At 43.9% G+C, this 23,197-nt stretch overlaps 1 protein-coding gene across 1 annotated transcript in view; it reads right to left on the bottom strand.

The window, feature by feature from the left end:
* Nucleotides 1-23,197, bottom strand: part of LOC136620887 (sulfotransferase 6B1-like) — a 52,878-nt gene that overhangs the window by 17,460 nt on the left and 12,221 nt on the right. The window contains exons 2-4 of the mRNA XM_066595940.1: nt 20,448-20,557; nt 3,285-3,374; nt 1,397-1,523 (exon numbers count right to left, since the gene is read on the bottom strand). Coding sequence (XP_066452037.1) covers nt 1,397-1,523; nt 3,285-3,374; nt 20,448-20,557 — 327 coding nt within the window. The remainder of the gene's footprint in view (nt 1-1,396; nt 1,524-3,284; nt 3,375-20,447; nt 20,558-23,197) is intronic.

Raw genomic sequence — 23,197 nt, 5'->3', positions numbered from 1 at the left:
AATATAAGCTCTTCCCTAAAAAAAGAAAAATTTTAGTATAAAAAAAAAATGCAGGCTTTCTCTTTAATGGAGGCGCTGCTGCTGCCGGCGGCTCCATTGAAGACAATGGTCTGCTGGCACACCTGAATTGTTTTTCAGGGAAGAGCTTATATGTAAAGAAAAGAAAAATTTTAGTGTAAAAAAAAAACAAAAAACTTACTTACCTGTCCACCATTGCTGTGTCCCCCGCGGGGATGAAAACACTGCGGCAGATGTTTTCTTCATCCCCACTAGTTAAAAGAATTCCCTGCTGCTACATCTGCCACATCTGTGGCAGATGCAGCAGAGGAATTCTTTAATCCTCTACCGCAGCTGTCACACGTCAGCTGCAGTTGAGGATTCTGCTGCCAGCAATTGATTTTAGGGAAGGGCTTTAAATATAAGCCCTTCCCTGAAAATCAAGTAAAAGTGGTTTAAAAAACAAAAAATAGATACTTACCACCCTTCAGCTACCAGGGCTCAGCTGTGTCTTCTGCTGTCCCCTGCACTGTGGTGCTGATCTATCAGCAGTGGGGATTTAAAATCCCCGCTGCTGAAAGAGCCGAATGTGATTGGCTGAGTTGCTCAGCCAATCACAGGCAGCTCTCCCCGAATGAATGACAGGTGAGAGCTGCCTGTGATTTTAAATCCCCGTCTGCTGATAGATCAGCACCACAGTGCAGGGGACAGCAGGAGAAGATGCGGCTGTTCCCCCGCAGCTGAAGGGAGGTGAGTATCTATTTGTTTTGGTTTTTAAAGCAGTTTCACTTGATTTTCAGGGAAGGGCTTATATTCAAAGCCCTTCCCTGAAATCAATTGCCGGCAGCAGAATCCTCTACCGCAGCTGACATGTGTGACAGCTGCAGTAGAGAATTAAAGAATTCCTCTGCTGCATCTGTATCAGATGTGGCAGATGTAGCAGCAGGGAATTATTTTAACTTGGGGGATGAAGGAAACATCTGCCGCATGCAGATGTGTTCATCACCATGGGGGACACAGCAGCGGCCGACAGGTAAGTAATTTTTTTTTACACTACTTTTAATTGGATGTTTTTTATGAAGCCCTTCCCTGAAAAGCCATTGACAGCTGCCAGGGCTCAGCGGAAACTTCTGCCGCTGTCCCTGGCTCTGTAGCGCTACTGAGCAATCAGCAGCCGGGGATTTAAAATCCCCGCCTGCTAGTAGCTCTGATTTTGATTGGCTGAAGCGCTCAGCCAGTCACAATTAAAGCTACCAGCAGGCGGGGATTTTAACAAGTCAGCACTCTACCCTCCGAGCTCCCCACGTATGTCAGGTGTCCGGGGTCTCCCCATGGGACGCTGCACAAGTCCTGTTTGAACATAAAGTCTTTTTACATAATACAAGTATTGGTAAATTACCATCTCCACTTATAAAGTCCTTGAAAAACAGGTCCCAGGAGCTGTAGGTAGGGAGCACTGGATTGTTGTTCATGAAGTGGTAATAAGAGACGGCTGCATCTTTTGGGTTCCGCATGATGATTAAGATCTGTAACAAAACATAGTTATGTTATTAGTTCTGCTTGCAGTAATCCTCACAGATAACTTTATGATAACTTAAAAGAAGTAAAATTCAAGACATCAAGTTGTGTTGCTCAACTGCTTCTAAGGTTGCGGTTGCACGCCAACAACTGTCACATATTGTACAGTACTCCTCTGCTTTTGTTTGCTCTCAGGCCTCTGCCCATAGGGTTTGTGCATGCTCCTGCCCACTATCTTAAAGGGACCACACATGCTTCCTAATCCTGTCCCCACCAATCACCTGCTAAATTGGGCATCCTTCCCCCATGGTGAATGCCTAAGCAATGGTCTCAGTCATTGTAACAAAGCCCCATTTTGTGTGTATTCCTGTTTCTGACCCTTGTCCTTTTATTGATCATTCTAACTTCTGTGCTCATTGATCTCGACTCTGTATTCTGGACTCTGCTATATTCCTTGCTACCCGCCCCGATCTTCATCATGGATCCTGTTAATGCACCTTTGCTTCCAGCTCTAACTTCAGCCTGTGTTTCCACTACCCTCCTCTTCAGACCTGCAAGTTCTGCGCCTCGGCCCAGTGCGGCGTCAGCAGACTGTGAGTGTAAAGGCTTTGAAACGTTAAAGCAGAGCTGGTAGCCCATTTGGAGGGGTTAAGTTTGAAAACCGGGGTTCCCCATGCTCTGCCACCACAGATGGTCCTGTTGCCATGGGAAGTGATGAGTTCTCCTTCGATGGAAGTCTTCAAACAAACATCTGTCTAGGGTACTTTGGTGAATTGAGCAGAGTTGGGTTGGAGGTCCCTTCCAACTCTGTTATAGTCCAAAGCCAAACTGGTGTGTGGCAAGGCAGATCCACATCCGTCCGCCAGATACTTTTAAAAGCAATTTAAAAGGTCATTATATAATATTTCTTCATGGAAAATTCCATATGTAAATCCATTAAAACTGCCCAGTATAACTTTGTTTCATGACACTATGCAAACTATTTAATGCTGCTGGTCTGCTTATTGCATAAGTTACCAAGATGAAAAACATCGTAAAGTAATTAGCCAATCACATAAAAGTAGATTTTTCAATTTATGGAGAATGGCAACCTGTGCCGAATCAGCCCTGCTGAGAGGAGATTCAGGATACTGAAACCGGGACCCTCCTGGCAATATTTATAGCCTTATACAAAGATATCCTCCTACTAGTAGAAGCCCAAGCCTCAAGTTCATGCCGCATGTTCTCTCTTATGCCTTATCCCAGACTAGGATACGTCCTATATAGAGTATGGCCGCCTGCAGAATTCTCGCAGCGGGACCAGACCTGAGCCCCTGCAGGGACCAGCGCAGCACTCACCTCTCCCGCGCCTCCGGCTCTTTGATGTGCCAGCTGCCGGCCAGCCGGCGCAAATGTTTAGTCCCAAATGTTCTAAAGATAGTGCACATGCCTATAGACTTGAAAATGGCAAAATTACAGAGTGGACATGCACTAATTCCCACATCTGCAAGCACCGCACAGAAATAGAGCATGCCACGATTTGTTTTCCGCGCGTGATTTCACACGGACAAATCGCGACCGTCTGCCTAGGATTGCTATGGCAGCGGCCATGGGCAGAAATTCTGCGGGAAATCCAGATGTGGAATTTCACCCCGTGTGCAGGGGGCCTAACTGATATATTTACAGAAGTTATAGAAAGTAACTAGCTACTGTATACATAATCCGATACTATAACTGTATTTATAACTAGATACTACCGGTATACATGTAGGTATAACCAGATACTATACCTTGGTCTTCTTTTCGAAGAAAGTTTTTGGGACATTCTCATAGTTAAGATGTGAAGCTAGCACTCTTGGTGAAGGTTGTTGATTCAAGTTCTTAATAGAAAAAGAAATCAGAAAAACCATTAGTGGATGTAGAAGCAGCTTTGTTTAACCCCTTAGTGACCAAGCCTGTTTGCGCCTTAATGACCAGGCCAAATTTTGCAAATCTGACATGTCACTTTAACATGGAAAAACACCAGAAAGGTTTTGCATATCCAAGCGATTCTGACATTGTTTTTTCGCCACATGTTGTACTTCATTTAGGCGGAAAAAAAAGACCGATAGAATTTGTGTTTGTTTATTAAAAGCGCCAAAATTGGAAACATTTTGAAAAAATCCTTGTTTTTTCACATTTCCAACTGCAATATCTCAAATATGTGCAAACATAATATAGAAATTTTTGCTAAGATATATATTTCCATCCGTTTACTTTATTTTGGGCGCACATTGGAAAAACTCTCTTTTTTTTAACCATTTAGGAGACGTACAAATTTAAAATTACTTTTCAGCATTTTGAGGAACACTTTGTTTTCCTACACCAAGCCAAGATTGGAAAGGCTCATAGGAATCAAAATGATAGATACCCCCACAAGTCACCCCATTTTAAAAACTACACCCCTTAACGTATTCACTGAGGGGTGTCATTAGTATTTTAACCCAACAGTTTTTTTTCAGGAGTCAATGCAATTTAGAAGAGTAAAAATAAAATTTCATATGTTTGCAAATATGTCATTTTAAAGACACGACTTTTTTCTATAATACACATGAAAATGAGGATTTGCACCCCAGAATGGATACTCCCGTTTGTCCCGTGCTCAGAAACATACCCATTGTAGTCCTAGTATTATGTCTGTATGCACAATGGGGCCCAAAATGAAAGGAGCAACCGGTGGCTTTCGGAACAGAAATTTTGCTTGAAGGAGATTTAGGCCCTATTGCACACTTGTAGAGCCATTGAGTGATCAAAACGATGGAGAACCCCCACAAGTGACCCCATTTTGAAAAGTAGACCCCTTAACAAATTTATCTAGGGGTACGATGACTTTTTTTACTTCAGTTTTTGAATGAATCTAAGCCAAGCAGAAGGAAAAAATTATGATTTTCATTTTTTTGGCAATTGTGTCAATTTAAAAACAGGGTTTTTTTGTACGGTGTACATAGGAATGAAGACGTTCACCCCAAAATGGATACCTCCGTTTGTCCCGTGTTTAGAAACATACCCATTGTGGCCCTAATCTACTTAAAGGACACATGGCTAGGCCTATAATTGAAGGAGCACCCATTGGATTTCAGGGTACAACGGAATAAATTCCAGGCCCCATTGCCCACTTGTAGAGCCATTGAGCAGCCAAAACGATAGAGAACGCCCACAAATGACCCCATTTTGAAAACTAGACCCCTTAAGGAATTCATCTAGGGGTGTACTGTGTATTTTGACCCCACAGTATTTGAATGAATCTAAGCAAAGCAGAAGGAAAAAATTACGATTTTCATTTTTTTGGCAATTTTGTCAATTTAAAAACAGGTTTTTTTGTACAGTGTACATAGGAATGAAGACGTTAACCCAAAATGGATACCCCCATTTGTCCTGTGTTCAGAAACATACCCATTGTGGCCCTAATCTACCTACAGGACACATGGCAAGGCCCATAATGGAGGGAATGCCCGCTGGATTTCAGGGTACAACTGAATGAATTCAAGGCCCCATTGCCCACTTATACGGAAAAAAAATTGACTTCCTAAAAATACCCCTCCACCCCAATTTTTTGGCATTCCCTAAATATTAGATAAAAGTAATAATATAAACTGCGTTTTATGTCCGAAGACAGGGGTAATTACGGAGGCTGGTTGGGATGGGCACATGGGGCAAGAAAACTGGGTATCCCCCTCCTCTCTCGCTTTTTTGGGGGTATTTCGTGACCTCAGCGGTGGGGGAATCGGGTGTAAAAAGTGGCTCTGTGAGGCTTTGTAATCTTGCTGCGGTGCAGTGGTCTCACACAGAAGGCGCTCAACAAGCTGCTCCTGGAACTGCATGAAGGTGAGCATTCCCGGGGCTTCTTGTAAATTACGGATTACAGGTAGCGATCTAAATAACGCAAGGCTCTCATGGCCTTATGCAGAATCCGCTTACGGGGGCCCGCAGCGGATTCAAGCTGTGACCCTGTGTACAGCCACGTAATGTACTGCGCATAACTGCCTACTCACACAGACGGTCATGAGCAGTACACCGTTTTTTGTTTATATTTCCCGTGCCGTCGCTTAGAGATGACCCGGGTACCCTCAGCCTGTACACAATGTGTTTGCATATGGGCTGCGAGTATATCCACGGTCATAGAGCACAATGGGCTCTAGGTCGCGGATATCCGCGGTAAAATATAACATGCTGTGTTCTGTTTTCTGCGAGTGGATTCCGTAATTCTGACCCGCTAATTGGGGGGAATTGAGTAATCCAATGCATGTGATTGATCCGTGGATTACCGGTGATCAAGCGCATGCGGAACCCGTAATTCCTCTCCAGTCGTGTGTGACCGGCCTAATGTTAGATCGCTACCTTTTTATCACGTGACCGGGGAACGCTCAGCGAGGCCGCCGGTCACTGCTCCAAGCACTCAGCGACCGTTGATCGCTGGAAGTAAGGAGATTTAAAATTTCCTGGGCTCCCCAGCTCCCGCGAATGTGTCCGGCATTTTGCCGGCGGGCGCATGCGCAGCAGCCGGAAGGGTCCATGGAGGATAATCACATCTGGATTCAAATGCGGAAGCCTCCGAGAAGATGTTTCATTTCCTCTCACTGATCGCATCGGTGAGGGGAGATGAAACTTCCACTTTAAGAACTTTTACGTGATCGCCATTATGCATTGGATAACGGCGATCACGTGACCAGTAACCACATACCGCAGCTCCCCGTGACATCTCCAGGCTCTTGGCTACCTTTGGTAGCCAGCAGCGAGATTTTAAATTTCTTGGGCAATCTTTCACTTTTGCGCATGTGTCTGCTATCATGCTGACGGGCGCATGCGCTAAAGCTGGGGTAAGGTCCACGGATCAACATCCCACCAGGGAGCAAATCCGGGACCTTGGGTACGTAATTTCATCCCCCCTTACGGATACGATCCGTAAGGGGGATGAAACTTTAACTTTTTAAACTTTTTTCAACTTTAACGTTTTTTTTTTCTCTACTTTTTACCTTTATATGATCACCATTATCCGATGGATAACGGTGATCATATGACTGGAAACCGCATACAGCGGTCCCCAGTCATATCTCCATGCACTCAGCTATCTGTGACAGCCGGGTGCAGGGAGATTTTGAATTTGCCGGGCTCGCCGACCTTCTGTGCATGCGCGACACATCGGCGCATGCACAGAAGCCAGCGGAGGGTCCCAACACCGTCCGGAGGACATGGAGGAAGGGGGGTGAGTATTTTCACCTCCCCTCATGGATCCGATCATGGATCCGATTTTTTCACACTTTTCTTCACTTCCCGGTCCACCAGGCCTTCTGCGCATGATGCGGCTGACGTAATGCCGCCTGGCGTGCATGCGCAGAACACCGGCTTTGGGGCCCGGAGGACCAGGAGAGCGGGGAGCAGTGCGGCGGACCTCAGTGAGTAATTTCAGCTGCCCTGATGGATCCGATCCATCAGGGCAGCTGAATCTTTAACTTTTTTTGCACTTTTATTTACTTTTTCGCGATCGGCGCTATCCATTGGATAGCGCCGACCGCATTGCCGGGGGGGGGGGTCCCCGCAGCCCGGGATGACAGCTCCATGCTGTCAGCTACCTGCGGGCACTGACAGCATGGAGCTGTCACGTCCAGAGCCCGAGGGGCTTTATTCTCTGCAGGACACATGTTTTTACGTCCTCTGAGAATAAAGCCCACTTCGGGAGGACGTAAAAACACTATGGGCTGGTCGTTAAGGGGTTAAATAGTAATGAAATGGAAACGTTAATCAAATAAAAGTATCAGAATATAGAAATTACTCTGCTTTCACAACTTTGCCTTTGGGGGTTCCGGTTTCCTGCTCCATTATAGAAGGAAATGGGAATCCCCCTGACTGAAAGGATCCAACTTATGACGGAACCAAATGGTGTCAAATGAACCCCATTGACTTTAATGATGGCCGTTTGGTCTCCGTTCAGCAGTTCAGTATTTAACCAGATGAAAAAGTCCTTGAGGCAGGACTTTTTCTTCCAGCATTTTGTGCCGGATCTGTGACAAAAGCTCCGAATGGAGGTTCCTAATGCAGATGTGTACACAGCCCAAGCGGACAGATGAAGTAGAAATGGGTGAGCAGTCTATGATGATGCCACGTATACCTGGGAGAAGGTTTTACATTCTGAACTAACAATGAAGAAAGGCAGATTAATAAGTGTTAGTGCAATCATGCTATTCCATATACCGTGGGTGCTATGTTAGGTGTGGTTGGGCCAATCATATGACATAGCAAGTGCTCTAATAGCACATATAACCAGTTATCACTTGTATTCATATCAGTCTAATTAGTATTTAACCCATACACTGTCTTTTTGTTTGTTCTCAGCAAATATTTCAACTCAAAGCCTTCATGTTTATGTTGCGTTTCAAATCATTAACTGGTTGGAACAGATTTCTTCTGTAGAATAGAGGACATGTTGAAGATAAGACTTCTTATAGATAAAACCTTTTCCAAGATCCAGTATTTCTTAGTTAATGTTAACTTCTTTAGCGTATTAGCTAAGGAACAAAGACAGAATTACATTGTTGGCAAAAGAGGTCTTGTGTCTGATATAGACATTTTCTGCAGAGCATCCCAACCGTTTTTTTTTTCTTTCAGTTTTTATGTATCTGAACTAAACTTCTTTAAATTAGGCATAAATAATAACAGTTTAAGATGAAATTGATACCGTGTTTCCCCGATAGTAAGACACCCCCGATTGTAAGACGTATCGGGGGTTTCAGGGGGGTCGGCCAATGTAAGCCGTACCCCGAAAGTAAAACATATGTCTTACTTTCGGGGAAACACGGGGGTATTGCCGCCTCCCTCTCATCTAGCTGCGCGCCGCCTCCTGCCCACGTCCGCACCGTCCCCCTCTCCATACGTCGCTGCGTCTGCCACCTCCCTCTGATCTTAATGAGCGCCGCCTCCTGCCCACTTCCACGCCCCCCCTCCATACGTCACCGCGTCTGCCGCCTTTGGCCGCCTGCAGACGAGCGGATCGGATCCGGCAGCGAGAATTCTCGCCGCGCGATCCGACCTGAGAGCCTGCAGAGACGAGCGCGTACTCACCCGCGCCTGCCGGCCCCGGCTCTTTCATGTGCCGGCTGCCGCGCAGCCGGCGCATGCGCAGACCGGAGCCGGCGGCCGGGTGAGTGCGTGCCCCGCAGAAAATTAGGACATGCCGCGGTTTGTTTGCCGCGCGAGATTTCGCGCGGCCAAACCGCGGCCGTCTGCATAGGAGTGCGTATTTTAATGCACTGCTATGCAAACTTTCAGCGGCGGAAATCCCGCGGCGGGATTTCCGCTCGTGTGCAGGCGGCCTTAGTCTGATCCAAATGAGCGCCACCTCCTGCCCACTTCCGCGCCGCCCCCCTCTCCATACGTCACCGCGCCGTCCCCTGCACTTGTCACTGCCGCCTCCAATATAAGACATACCCCGAAAGTAAGACATAGTGGGGCTTTTGGGGATAAAAAGAAAGTAAGACACTGTCTTACTTTCGGGGAAACACGGTAATATTTCATTTGTCATTTCCCTAACACAAGCATGATGACAATGCAATCTCCGGGGGAATTTCTGATTAGGGACCTTTCACACAAGATGGAAATAAAGGACCTTTTACACAGAACGATTATTGTTAAAAAAATAAAATTAAAAATCAATTAAATTAGTGAAAATGAATGATAATCGCTCAGTGTAAATGCAGCCAACGATTGAAAGACAAATGATAAATCATTGACTTTTTGCTCATCGCTCTTCGCATGCAACATAAAAACCATCGCTGGCTCGTTCACTAATCATTTGATTTGAATACTGATTATTCAGTTAGTCTTAGTCACTTATACAGTGAATGTGAACAACTGAACGATCTCATTTAAACGAGCCCACTATGCAACGGGCGGTATAATCATTCACTCATTCAAAAGAGAAATCATCAGGTCTAAAAGAACCCTTAGGGTGGTTTCTAGAGATGAGCGAACGTACTTGTTTCGAGTACTTACGCACCCGAGTACCGCCATTTTCGAGTACTTCAGTACTCGGGTGAAAAGATTCGGGGGGCGGGGAGAGGCGTGGCGGTGCGGGGGGTAGCAGCGGGGAACAGGGGGGAGCCCTCTCTCTCTCCCTCTCCCCCCCACTCCCCACTGCTACCCCCCGTGCCGCCACGGCGCCCCCCGAATTTTTTCACCCGAGTACGGAAGTACTCGGAAATCGCGGTATTCGGGTGAAAAAGGGGCGTGGCCGAGCACGTTTGCTCATCTCTAGTGGTTTCACATGAGCATTTGCGCTAATAAGCTTGTTGCAGTGTAGTTATGCATGAACAAGGTTTGGAGAGGGCTATAATCAGGCTGTTGTGTGTGTGTCTGCGCATATTACTGTGATATTTGCACACGCAGGATCAGTTCACAAATGCGCATCTTACTTTAATGGATTGGCCATTGAACCCTAATAAAGCCCATCTGTGTTTTCCCGTATTTTACGCAGTCACACCATTCCCAAGGCGTATTTGCGCACCTACCATAGACAAAATGCAGAACAATAGAATAGGACCTATTTTTTTGCGCAAGCACAAAATGCTCTTACGGGAATTAACCCATTGAAATCAATGGGTTTTAGTCTCTATGTTTAGATCCTGCATGCGCAAAAAATGCACGCAAACACGGGCGTGTGATGCTACCTTTAGTCCGCGCAGATATTTTTGCTTCAAAAGGTAATCCCTATGGGGTTTGAATTCCGTACCTATTAAAATCTGTGCATCTTTACTTTCAAACCGCAAGATCTAATCTGCAGTGGCAAAACTTTCTGCTGTGGAAGTAAGGACGTCTTGCAGAATTGTTGCTATAGATTTCCAACATACAGGAGATGTAATTCCACAATTAAAGTCTGCAAGACATTCTGCAATTAAAAACGCAACAAAACCCGCACTAGTTGACAAGATTCACATATGCGCTGAGTGTCCGCTGGGTTCTATCAGGCTTCTATCAGGCTTGATAGAAGTCTGTCCAGCCCCTGCACAGTGTGATGTAATGCCATAGCATTACATCATACTGTGCAAAACAGATTGTTTGCATCTTGCGAAGTTCATAAATCGAACGTTCACAAGGCGGGGACTATCTGTATTTAAAAATCCAGTCTGCTAAGGTCAGTCTATAAACATGGCAGTATCAAGACTGCTCCTATACAATATAATAGTTTGATAACTGAAGTAATCTATGGAGGATTGCCAATCCTATATTCTTAGTAGAGATAAACTTTCTGATTGTCTATCAGAGACTGATATCTAAAAACTAGCTGTACAACTCCTTATAGTAAGGGTGCGTTCACACGAGCGCATAAACGGCGCGTTTTTGCGCCCAATCGTATAAACGTGACCATCTGAGGCGTTGGTTTCCAATGTATTCATTTGCACGGGCGATTTTACGGCGCGTAAAAACGGCAACCCGAAAAAAACCGGAACATACGCGACTGAAATACGCGCCAACGCATATTCGATGGCCGAAAAGATAGTTTGCAAAGTAGGAACAAACGATAATACGCTTTCTAGCTCTGGTCATGATCACCGAAAAACGTTCTTTCCGGCGATTAAACGCTGTGCAGGAACTGAGCTCCCGCCCCCTCTCTGCCTCCTCTCCGCCCCTCTACACTATTTGCAATAAGAGGAGGCGGAACGGGGGTGGGGCTAAGTTCCGAGTATTAGCCTCACCCCCCGTCCCGCCTCTCCCCATTGCAAATAGTGCAGAGGGGTGGAGAGGAGGCAGAGAGGGGGCGGGAGCTCAGTTCCTGCTCCTGGGCTCTTCCAGCCTCCCCCCCTGCACATGAGGACAACGTATATCGGCTCGGCGTGAAAACCGAGCCGATATACGTTCGTGTGACTTCACCCTAAGGCTCCAACATGTTTGGTTGTCTAAACAGCATCATCAGGGAGACAAGGTGTTAGCTATAGTGAGCCGGGAGCTCACAGACAGAACTTATATAGTAAAAGGGCGGACCAAATGAGAGGACAACCTATCCAGACAAGAAAAGCAATTAAGCCCATCATTGTGAAGCAATACAGAGAGAACAGATGATTGACCCAAAAATCAGTCCCAAATGTTCTAAAGATGGTGCACATGCCTATAGACTTGAAAATGGCAAAATTACAGAGTGGACATGCACTAATTCCCACATTTAGAAAGTAGGCATACCTTACTATAAGTGCAATAAACTAAAATATATAATGGAACCTATAAAAGTCAATAAAGGCCAATTTTAGGAACTTAGAAGAAAAATGCACCAGAAAAACACCACACATAAGAGGGGACTTAGAAAAAATCTGTTCAAACATTCTTAAAAGTTGTGCACTTGCCTATAGACTATGATGTCCGCAAAGTTGCAGAGTAAATATACGCTGCCTCCCATATTTAAAAAATAAGAGTCCCCTACTATAGATTGCACTAAACTTAAAGCATATAATGAAACTTGTAAGAACTAACTCCATCTTGTATAGGTAGGGACTTAGAAGAAAAATGCAGATGGACTAGGAGAAATGGGTGCTGAAAAAACAACCACACATAAGGAGGGGAAAGATATTAGTCCCAAATATTCTGCATTGTCCGCCAAATTCACCATATGGTGATAATATGAATGAGGATGGTAACTTCATGTATATTATACAAACTTTGTGTACACCAGCTATATCTTCAAGAGGTACAACATGCGGAAGTATTCCAGCTCTCAAAAATTTTGATACAAGAAATGTTATCACTGCCGCTAACAGCCCCCATTTTTTTAGGGCAGTCCACTATACAAAATCGGGTCACCAAATATCTAATGACTCCTCTCACGATATGTCATGCACAAACTTAAAGGGGTTGTCCCGCGATGACAAGTTAAGTTAAACACTTCTGTATGGCCATATACATGCACTTTGTAATATACATCGTGCATGAAATATGTGCCATACAAAAGTTATATACTCACCTTCCCTGCGCTGGCGTCCCCGTCTCCATGGTGCCGTCTAATTTCAGCGTCTAATCGCCCGATTAGACGCGCTTGCGCAGAAGGGTCTTCTCCCTTCTGGTCGGTCCGGGCACAGCGGTGTTCTGGCTCCGCCCCCTTCTACGCATCATCACGTAGCTCCGCCCCGTCACGTGTGCCGATTCCAGCCAATCAGGAGGCTGGAATCGGCAGTGGACCGCACAGAGCCCACGGTGCACCATGGGAGAAGACCCCCGCGGTGCATCGTGGGTGAAGATCCCGGCGGCCATCTTGGAGGAAAAGAAGGAAGAAGTTGCAGAAAGGGGATTCGGGTAAGTAAAATTTTTTTTTTAATTTCAACACATCCCTTGGGTTTGTCCTGCACTGAACGGGGGGCCTATACAAAAAAAAAAACCGTTTCGGCGCGGGACAACCCCTTTAACTACCCCAGATATGACACCCACAACTCCAAGACCCCAGACATACAATCCAGTCATGGAGATAATTCTCAGATCATCAACTCATCATTTTACGAGTAGAGATGAGCAAGCACGCTTGTTTAAGGCTGATGCTCGAGCATCGCTCTTCTCGAGTAACTGATTACTCGTCCGAGCAAATGTGGGGGGGAGAGTGAGAAAGATCTCTCTCTCCCCGCGCCCGCCCCCCCTCCCCCCCCACATTTGCTCGGATCAGTAATCAGTTACTCGGGAAGACCGATGCTCGCTCGAGCATCAGCCTTAAACGAGCGTGCTCGCTCATCTCTATTCACGAGCTATCCAATATTGAAAAGTAAGTACTACAGAAGAGACAATGTTGTGTTGATGGATAGCCTAGGCTATAAGATCATGGTGAAAACATTACTTATGGACGCAGAAGTTTATGACGTCCTTCCTCATATCTTGCAGAACTTCAAAATATTCTCAACTCTGCTAGAGAACATCAGCTGCTAAGTCTTGAAGAATATCAATGTCTTCAACCCCAATCCCACAATTGCAACATTAAACATATTACCAAAAATTAATTTAAAAATCTTCCCGATACAAGGGAGGCCTATAGTTTCAGGCAAGGATAACCTTACTCAAGGCATAAGTATGTACATCAATAACATACATCGGCCCTTCGACATGACATTGGCCTCCTACCTGAGGGACACTAAAGATACTACCCAAAAGATTCATGACATCTTAGTCCAATCTGGCTCCATTCTTGTAACCATTGACGTTGAGAGCCTGTACTCCAACATTGACCATACTTTTGGAATACAGGCTGTCAAGTATTTCTTGTCCTCTAAGGCCACCTGCAGACGAGTGGATATTCCACGGCGGGATTCCCCGCAGAATTTCCGCCCGTACACGCCTGCATAGGATTGCATTACAATACGCAATCCTATGCAGATGGCCGCGGTTTGTCTGCACGAAATCACGCGCAGAAAACAAACCGCGGCGTGCTCTAATTCTGCCTGACAGCCAGCACATGAAAGAGCCGGAGCTGCGGGAGCGGGAGAGTTCTGCGCTGCTCTCTGCAGGCGCTCGACCCAGCCGTCTGCAGGCGGCCTAAGGGTCTACATTTTTCATCTCATAATAATTTTGTTGCTCGGCTATTAGAATTTCTTCTAACTCACACTTATATTTTGTTTGATCATATCTTATTTACAGCAGCGTGGCACCGCTATGGGCACAATCTGTGCCCTGACATATGCAAATCTTTTCTTAGGATGGTGGGAGGCCACCCATATCTTTTCAAATGACATGGAAGAAGTCTCTAAACCCATCCTCTTGTGGCAGATATATTGATGACATCCTCCTCATTTGGGAGGGTGACCTTCGTGAATTGACATCTTTCCTTCACTCCCTTAATAACGCAATATGGATGAAATTCACTTACAATATAGAAACCAATGTGTCGATTTCTTGGATCTGACAATTTGCCTAGATGACTCTGGCAGTATCCATACAGAAATATACAGAAAACAAACTTCCACTAATAACTTTCTTCTGTGGCAAAGTCATCACCCTCTCTCACTTAAGAAAGGAATCCCTATTGGACAATATCTTCGTGCTAAAAGAAATTGCTCAGACACATCCAGCTTCAAAACGGAATGTGATATGCTATATGGAAGATTCAAGGCACAAGGTTATCTGAATAACATCCTCAAAAAGGCACATAAACATGCCAAATCTAAAAGTAGGAAGATTTTTTTAGACCAAAAGCTAGCATGCAATCAAACCCCCAAGCAGAGAAGATGCATAGGCACGTATGATGGATATGCTACACACATTACTAACATCATGAGAAAATTTTGGCCAATCCTGCTGGCAGACCCATATTTAAAAGAGGTCATACTTAAACATCCTAGCATCACATTCAGGAAAGGTGCGAATCTCCATGATTTATTGGTTGAAAGCCAATATAGATCTGAAATCGAATTTAACAGAGAGGCCCAACACAAAGGATATGGTTGTGCACCATGTGGAAGATGCAGTTTTTGCCCTCGAGTGGTTAAGTGGATATTTATAAATCCCAGTGATGGTAAAAAATATTTGATCAAACAATCCATTAATTACCAGGGCAATATGCAGGGGCATTGTTTATGTTGCTTATTGCAACTGCCCAAAAATGTATGTGGGAAAAACCACTCAAGAGCTACAACAAAGAATGTCAAAACATCTTAGCACCATTAGAACTAAAAAAGATACACCTGTTGCCCGACATATTAATAGGGTACATGGTGGACATATGGATATATTGAGATTTTTGGTCTTGAGTCAGATCACACTGGGACCCCGTGGTGGGGATTTAGATATCAAATTAAGAAAAGAAGAATCCAAGTGGATTTTCAGACACAATTCCATGAATCCCACTGGCCAGAATGAGGATCTTCCCTTCTCCCCATTTTTCTAGAAACTACTTTTTTCCTCCTTACCAGCAAGTTCATATGTTGCTAGATTTTTGGCATCACTCATTTAGATCTCATTAATATTTATCACTATATATTATGTGACATATATCTCCTATAAAGAATGAGCATCGGGGTAGTAACAGGACTTCTACTTACCTTTATAATTATCCCCGTTTTTTTTGGGGGGGGGGGGGGGGGACATAAAAGCATATATACCACAATGTATGGATGGACAACAGAGAGTAGCCATCTAGACAATGAAAAAATGTATATTTACCTAACTTATTTACTATTCTATTCCATTGAATATTTATTGCACATTGGACAGCATATCATTGTATATGGATATGGGATATGATATTCGAGTCCATTTAGATATTATATTCCAGGTTCCCATTATCAAACTTAAAAGTTACCATCTTCATGCATAATATTACCATATGGTCAATTTGGCGGACAATGCAGAATATTTGGGACTGATTGATTTTTTTTTTTAAGTCCCTCCTTATGTGTGGTTGTTTTGTCAGCACCCATTTCTCCTAGTCCATCTGCATTTTTCTTCTAAGTCCCTACCTATACAAGTTGGAGTTGGTTCTTACAAGTTTCATTATATGCCTTAAGTTTAGTGCAATCTATAGTAGTCGATTCTTACTTTTCAAATGTGGGAGTCAGTGTATATTCTCTCTACAACTTTGCCGACATCATAGTCCAAAGGCAAGCGCACAACTTTTAATAATGTTTGGAACTGACTTTTTTCTAAGTCCCCTCTTATGTGTGGCGTTTGTTTTTTTTTCAGTATCCATTCTTCCTAGTCTATCTGCATTTTTCTTCAAAGTCCATACTCACACAAGATGGTATTGTCTTTTGACATATTGCACTTATAGTAAGGTATGCCTACTTTCTAAATGTGGGAATTAGTACATTTTGCTATTTTTAAGTCTATAGGCATGTGCACCATCTTTAGAACATTTGGGACTGATTTTTTTCTAAGTCCCTTTTTATGCACGGTGTCGGTCTTTTTAGCACCTATCTTTCTAAGCCATTCCAATGGGACAGTACATGTGCAGGCATCCATCTCCCATTGGACTTAGCCTCCTGTCATGTGTATGGAGGAGATCACTGTCAATCATCCGACCCTTCCTGCACTGCTTCATAATGATAGGTTCAATTGCTTCTCTTGTCTGGATAGATTGTCCTCTCATTTGGCCCGCCCCTTTACTATATAAGTTCTGTCTGTGAGCTCCCGGCTCACTATAGCCAATACCTTATAAAGTAAAGTACACCAGCAGCACACTTCAACCCTTTCAGGGGTCAGGTTAGTGATGCATAAGCCAAGTCCGGACCGCAAAAGAACCAAAGGTCCACGTTAGAATCCACAATAGAGAATGACTGGCAGCATAGGCAGGATTGCAAAGGTGAAAAAAGGCTTCTTTATTACCCCATCACATAGATAGCGACGTTTCGGCCTGTGTGGCCTTCCTCATGCTCATACAAATAACTACTAGCGTGACATATATAAAGACCATCTAACCCACAATCAACAAATCACAACATAGTACATAAATACATACATGTGTTGGTATTCAAACTTGATTATCTCGTCTCCTGGTCGCTCCGTGATCATCTGTATAGTTATTCCGGACGCCATCTTTGGAGAATCACCGCGCATGCGCGAAATACCGCGCTCGCGAGATGATGACATCACAGAGAGGTCATTACAGAAATCTTCGTTGTTACTGCGCTTGTGCGGAAATCCCAATACCGCGAGATCAGCCTGCAATACTACCACGCCATCTTTCTTATGGTATTCTCCGTTTACCAATAGAGAGTTTGCCATCTGCATCATGATCGCGCACAAGGCACGATGTTAATCGCAGCATTCCATCAAACTGTCTCAAAGGCACAGATTCTTTTATTCCAGCGAAGCTATACCAATCACATCTTGTTCATAACTACCATATTTTGTTATTACGGAATTATGTTAAGTATATCAAGATGTTAATGTACATACATAATGATGGTTGCAAAGTATCAATACAACCGTGCAAAATATTAATGCGCAACCTCTATCTCACACTCTAGGTCACATTTCATACTATCCAGACCTCCATGGTACTCATATGTATGCCGGCAATATTTAAAGGGGCAGGCATACCAATTATTAGCGCAGAGTATAGAGAACATAATTATATTGACCATGATGCAGAAGGCAAGTATCCAATATATGGCATAAATATACGGGACCAAGAAAGAAATATTTTTATCAATCAATGCAATCTTTATTTGGTAGAGCAAACAAAAAAGGGGGGATAACCCAATCAATCAAAAGAACAAAATTTAAGTGATGTATCACATATTGGACACGACCATGGACGAGATTTTGCACGGTTGTATTGATAATGTACATACATAATGATGGTTGCAAAGTAACATCTTGATATACTTAACATAATTCCGTAATAACAAAATATGGTAGTTATGAACAAGATGTGATTGGTATAGCTTCGCTGGAATAAAAGAATCTGTGCCTTTGAGACAGTTTGATGGAATGCTGCGATTAACATCGTGCCTTGTGCGCGATCATGATGCAGATGGCAAACTCTCTATTGGTAAACGGAGAATACCATAAGAAAGATGGCGTGGTAGTATTGCAGGCTGATCTCGCAGTATTGGGATTTCCGCACAAGCGCAGTAACAACGAAGATTTCTGTAATGACCTCTCTGTGATGTCATCATCTCGCGAGCGCGGTATTTCGCGCATGCGCGGTGATTCTCCAAAGATGGCGTCCGGAATAACTATACAGATGATCACGGAGCGACCAGGAGACGAGATAATCAAGTTTGAATACCAACACATGTATGTATTTATGTACTATGTTGTGATTTGTTGATTGTGGGTTAGATGGTCTTTATATATGTCACGCTAGTAGTTATTTGTATGAGCATGAGGAAGGCCACACAGGCCGAAACGTCGCTATCTATGTGATGGGGTAATAAAGAAGCCTTTTTTCACCTTTGCAATCCTGCCTATGCTGCCAGTCATTCTCTATTGTATAGCCAATACCTTGTCTCCCTGATGATGCTGTTTAGACAACAAAACATGTTGGAGCTTAAGACCTTATGTCCACGGGCGGGGTCGGGTTCTGTGGGCGGGAGCTCACCCTGCCCACAACATGAGGACATTCCGGACGTGTGCGGGTAATCCGGCATCTCCTCCGTGCATGTGGGCGGACGCACTGGCATGTGGGCAGGCCCACCAGCCGACACACGCAGTGGAGATTTAAAAAAAATAAATAAAATCTCCTGCTTTTCTGTGGGACCTGCAGCACACCCGGAGTGACAGTTCCTGTTGTGCTGCAGATCGGACGACTTCCATGGACTGCAATGGCATCTGTCCCTGTGGGACCCGCGGCAAAACGCAGCATGCTGCGATTTGTTTTCCGGACGAGAAGTTCTGGAAAAGAAACCCACATGCTTTAATTAAGCTGCGGGCGCCCATGAATGGTCTGTGGGCACCTTGAACTCTGGATCATCCGCACGGGTTTACCACGCGGGTCCCGGAATTCAAACCCGCCCGTGAACATGAGCCCTTACTAATAGGAGTTATACAGCTAGTTTTTAGATATCAGTCTCTGATAGTCAGTCAGAAAGTTTATCTCTACTAAGAATATTGGATTGGCCATCCTCCATAGATGACTTCAGTTACCAAACTATTATTATATAAGAGCAGTCTTGATACTACCATGTTTATGGACTGACCTTTGCAGACTGTGTTTTTACATATATGTGTCCGTCTACGCTATAATAAAGGTTTATATTTTATTTAGAATTAGTACCAAAGGGTTAATTTTGCTTATGGCAATTCAAATTCAGTATCTTTAAACCCGGATTATTTCTAGGCATTCAGTACTATTATTTCTACAGACAATTAAAACTGCATTAAAACTTGTTGAACATGTATGACAGGAAAGCTTAAAGTAATTTAATAGACCACTTGGCTTCTGGCCATAAGGAGGTGCTTCCTATCCTAATCCGTACCCCTGGGTGTTGTGCTACAGTTGTGGACAAGTCTGGTATAAAGATAGGTGACTGTTTACACCAAACAATTATTGCTCGGGTCCGTTCGCTCGGGCAGCCGGCTTATACAGCAGATACATTGTTGGCTTGTTCAAATGTTGCTGGTTCAGTCTTTCACATTTGCTGTATAAGTGACTGAGAATCACTAAACAATCGGTCTTTAAACCACACGATAAGTGAACAAGCCAACAATTATTTTTATGCCTGCATACGGGCTCTTTCACATGGATGTATGCGCTATTGCGCATGCTGCAGTACAACATATTTGCGCTATGAATGAGGTCGATTTGCGTGTATATTGGCTCATGTTACTGAATGTTTTGCGATCACAGTACCAGTTCACATGAGTGCACTACACTCCCCCATCCTGATTTAAAAGGCTCTTTAGTCTAGTGGGGTTATGATGTGTTGTCTTTCACGGAATTGAGCAGCATATTACACATTTGTGCGCATATTTCAGCACCTCCCATAGACTTCTATTGGGACACTTGGCGCACAAAAATAGAGTGTGCTGCATTTCTTTCCACACACACAAAATGTGCTTGCAAAAAAGAGAAATGAGAACAGACGCATTATTATCGATGGGTTTTAATTTACAGCGTACTGCGTGTCACAAAGTGGTGGGCAATTCACTCTTCCTTAACTTTTTTGTCTTCGAGAAGAGATTGGTTTCCACCAACAACTTTCTGTCTTCCAGGCGGTCATGAAGTGTTGGGCAGCCGCAGTTTAAATATTTTGAGGAGGAACAACCCCCTACAAATCGTCCAAACATGTGAAATAGCAAGCGCTATAATAGCATATATAACAACCAGTTATCACTTGTACTCATATCAGTCTATGTAGCGTTTAATCTATACACATTCTTCTTGGTTGTTCTCAGCAAATATTTCAACGCAAAGCCCTCAGTGAGGGAGTTTTCTTGCTCTTGAGTCATACGGTTGTAATTATATACATTATATTCAGCATCTAATAATCTTAAAGTTGTGTAAAATAACAAACCTCATATTTGTCTGGTTTTCCGAACTCTAACATTGCTTGGTCCAGTGTCGGCTCCTTCCCATGAAGCTCAAACAGCATTTCATGAAGTATCTTTATTGACCAGTTTGTTCCTGGAACATCATAAATACAAATTCTGTAAGTTTGTGTTACAGGAGTTTATGTACAGGAGGAACGAATGCAATAAAACACAACATATAAGGGTGCTTTCTCATCTGTGTTGGGGATTCCCATTCGGGAAGCAGGCAAAGGCAATCTCTGTGACCAAACGGTTCCGTCCAGAGTCCAAACAGTGTCGGGTGAACCCCATTGACCTTAATTAGGTCCCAGCTTTTGGACAGAAAAAACGCGGGAGCTTTTTCTTCCGGTATTCTCAGTCATATCTACGATGGAACCTCCCACTCGAGGTTCCTACATAGATGTGAAACTGGCCTTAAGCATTTCCCTTTAATTGTACCATTTTTATAACAAAATATAACATGCGGAAATATTTCTGAAAAAAATAAATAAATAAATTTTCAATTTGAAATTGTCTAGAGAACATGGATCACTATGATTTCACCAGGCATTGCAGCTTCCTCATATTAGCTAACAGTGGGGGTCTCAGTGGTTGTTGCCGGTCTTTGAGCTAATCTAGGATACCCTAGAAAGGCGACTATAGTCTTTAGTTATTTTCAGGGGAGCATTAGTTAAAAAAAAAAAAAAAACCTCTGACAACCATTTAATAGTAATAAGGCCCCCACTGTGGCCTCTTAGTAATACCTTTTTGGGGAAACAGGGTCATAGTGTTACTAAATGTGGCCCCTTTTTGTAATACCACCCCCAAATGTTGCCCTTTACCCTAATGCAGCCTTTAGCCAGCGGCAGGTTCTGCCAGCCGAATCTTCCTGTCACATGACCCAATAGAATCAGAGTCTGACTCCTCCCAGTGTCTCCAGCACTAGGACCATGCAGTAAGGAGCACTGGGCGGGCTGGTGGCTGAGGGACGAGTACAGGGCAGCAGGCAGAAAACGCCTCACATCCCTTTTGTGAAATTCATTTCAATGGGAAACCTTGCATTGCACAGCATGTGAGAGCCATGCAATGTATTTAAAGTCCCATTGAAATCAATGGGCAATGCAAAATAATAGAACATGCCATGATTTTTCTGCCTCAGCACATCGCAGTGATGAGGGAAAATGTTGCTCATGTGTATGACTCCATTCAAAAGAATGGAGTTCATATTCGCAGGAGTTTTATGAGCCTCACAACACACAAAGCTCAGTCAAGATTCTCAGCCGTGTGAAAACGGCGTTAAACCATTTTAATTCTGCATCCAAATCCTGCAGATAGCCCTGTGGAATCTGGGTGTGGAATGTTCAATAATTCTGCCTGTCTATAAGCGCCCCAAAGCCGGCTTCACACAGGAATAAGCATATTTACGTGCAAATTTGCGCAGTGAACGTTGTGCGCATGTTTGTATTTTACTGTATTTTTGTGTGTGCATTCCCTGTGAATTTGCATGCACAAAAAAAATACATGCTATTATCGTGTGCGTGAAAGATACATGTGAAAAATCAGCGATGTGATTTTCTCGCATATCGCATTGTACTCGCATAGAAGAAAAATCACAATTTTACAAGCACAATTTTAGTCTAAGTTTCTTGGACTGATATCGTGCATGCCAATGTAAATACAGCCTTAGGGCTCCTTCACACAGACGCAAGTGCACTTTGGTCATGTAAATACACTGCGCATATAGTTTATGCCCGTGTATTTCGTCTATGTGCTTTTGTGTGCAAAAATACACAGCGTATTTGCACACAGACAAGAGGAAAAAAAAGTGCAACTATGCAGTGAATGCACAGGTTTCCTGTGTATTTACACCAGCCCATTCACTTCAATGGCCTGATATGCACTGAAATATAATATGCTGCGCAATTCTTCATGCAATCATATATCACGTGAAAAAAATACGGTCATGTGAACAAACCCATTGAAAACAGTGGGTTCTATTTACTATGTAATATGTGGCGCAAATACGCCTGTGTGAACGAGTCCCTAAAAAGAACGTAGAGATATGTGTGTTCTGTGACTTGCTCAGTCAAGTACCATTTGTGTGCACAAGGTCTAGGACCAGGAAGTTCAACTGAAGAAAAACATATGAAATATTCACCTATGGCTTTCAATATCGTATGTGCTAAACACTGACGGACCTAAGATCGGGTCAGAGCAGAACTTTGGGAACTTGTGTTGCTGAAGCCCGAGGGTTATACTGCTAACGGCATAATGGCCAGACAAGTACTGCCACTACTCTCACTAGTCCAGTAGCCCAGTAGCCACATAATAGGTGACACTACGACATGTCGTTCTGTAGCACGGTCATCGCCTCTACCAACATCTGTAGACATTACTATATTCTGATGAGCTGGAAACTGCAGTCGGATGAACCCACTTTTGATTTGTGGTAAGGCACAGTCAGAAGATACTACCAAAATCGAGAGTTACGAGCTGGAGGCGGTCATAAGTGTAACGCTAATGTTTAACTGCTCTGTCAGGCTGCCTGTCCATGGCCGAGGCGGAATATCGCTAGCAATATTCGACCGCAGGGGAGAGAGCTGACAGGTCTCCGTGGGGAGTCTATCTAATAGATAGGCTCACTGCCGAAAATCGCAGCATGCCGTGCTTTGAATCCCGTGTACCATGCAGGAAGGCAACGCTCATGTGTATGACTCCATTCAAAAGAATGGGGTTCATATTTGTGCGTCTCTCA

This window comes from Eleutherodactylus coqui, chromosome 3 (genome assembly GCF_035609145.1).
Source record: "Eleutherodactylus coqui strain aEleCoq1 chromosome 3, aEleCoq1.hap1, whole genome shotgun sequence".
Taxonomy (NCBI): domain Eukaryota; kingdom Metazoa; phylum Chordata; class Amphibia; order Anura; family Eleutherodactylidae; genus Eleutherodactylus; species Eleutherodactylus coqui.
This window is presented reverse-complemented; position numbering and strand designations above follow the sequence as displayed.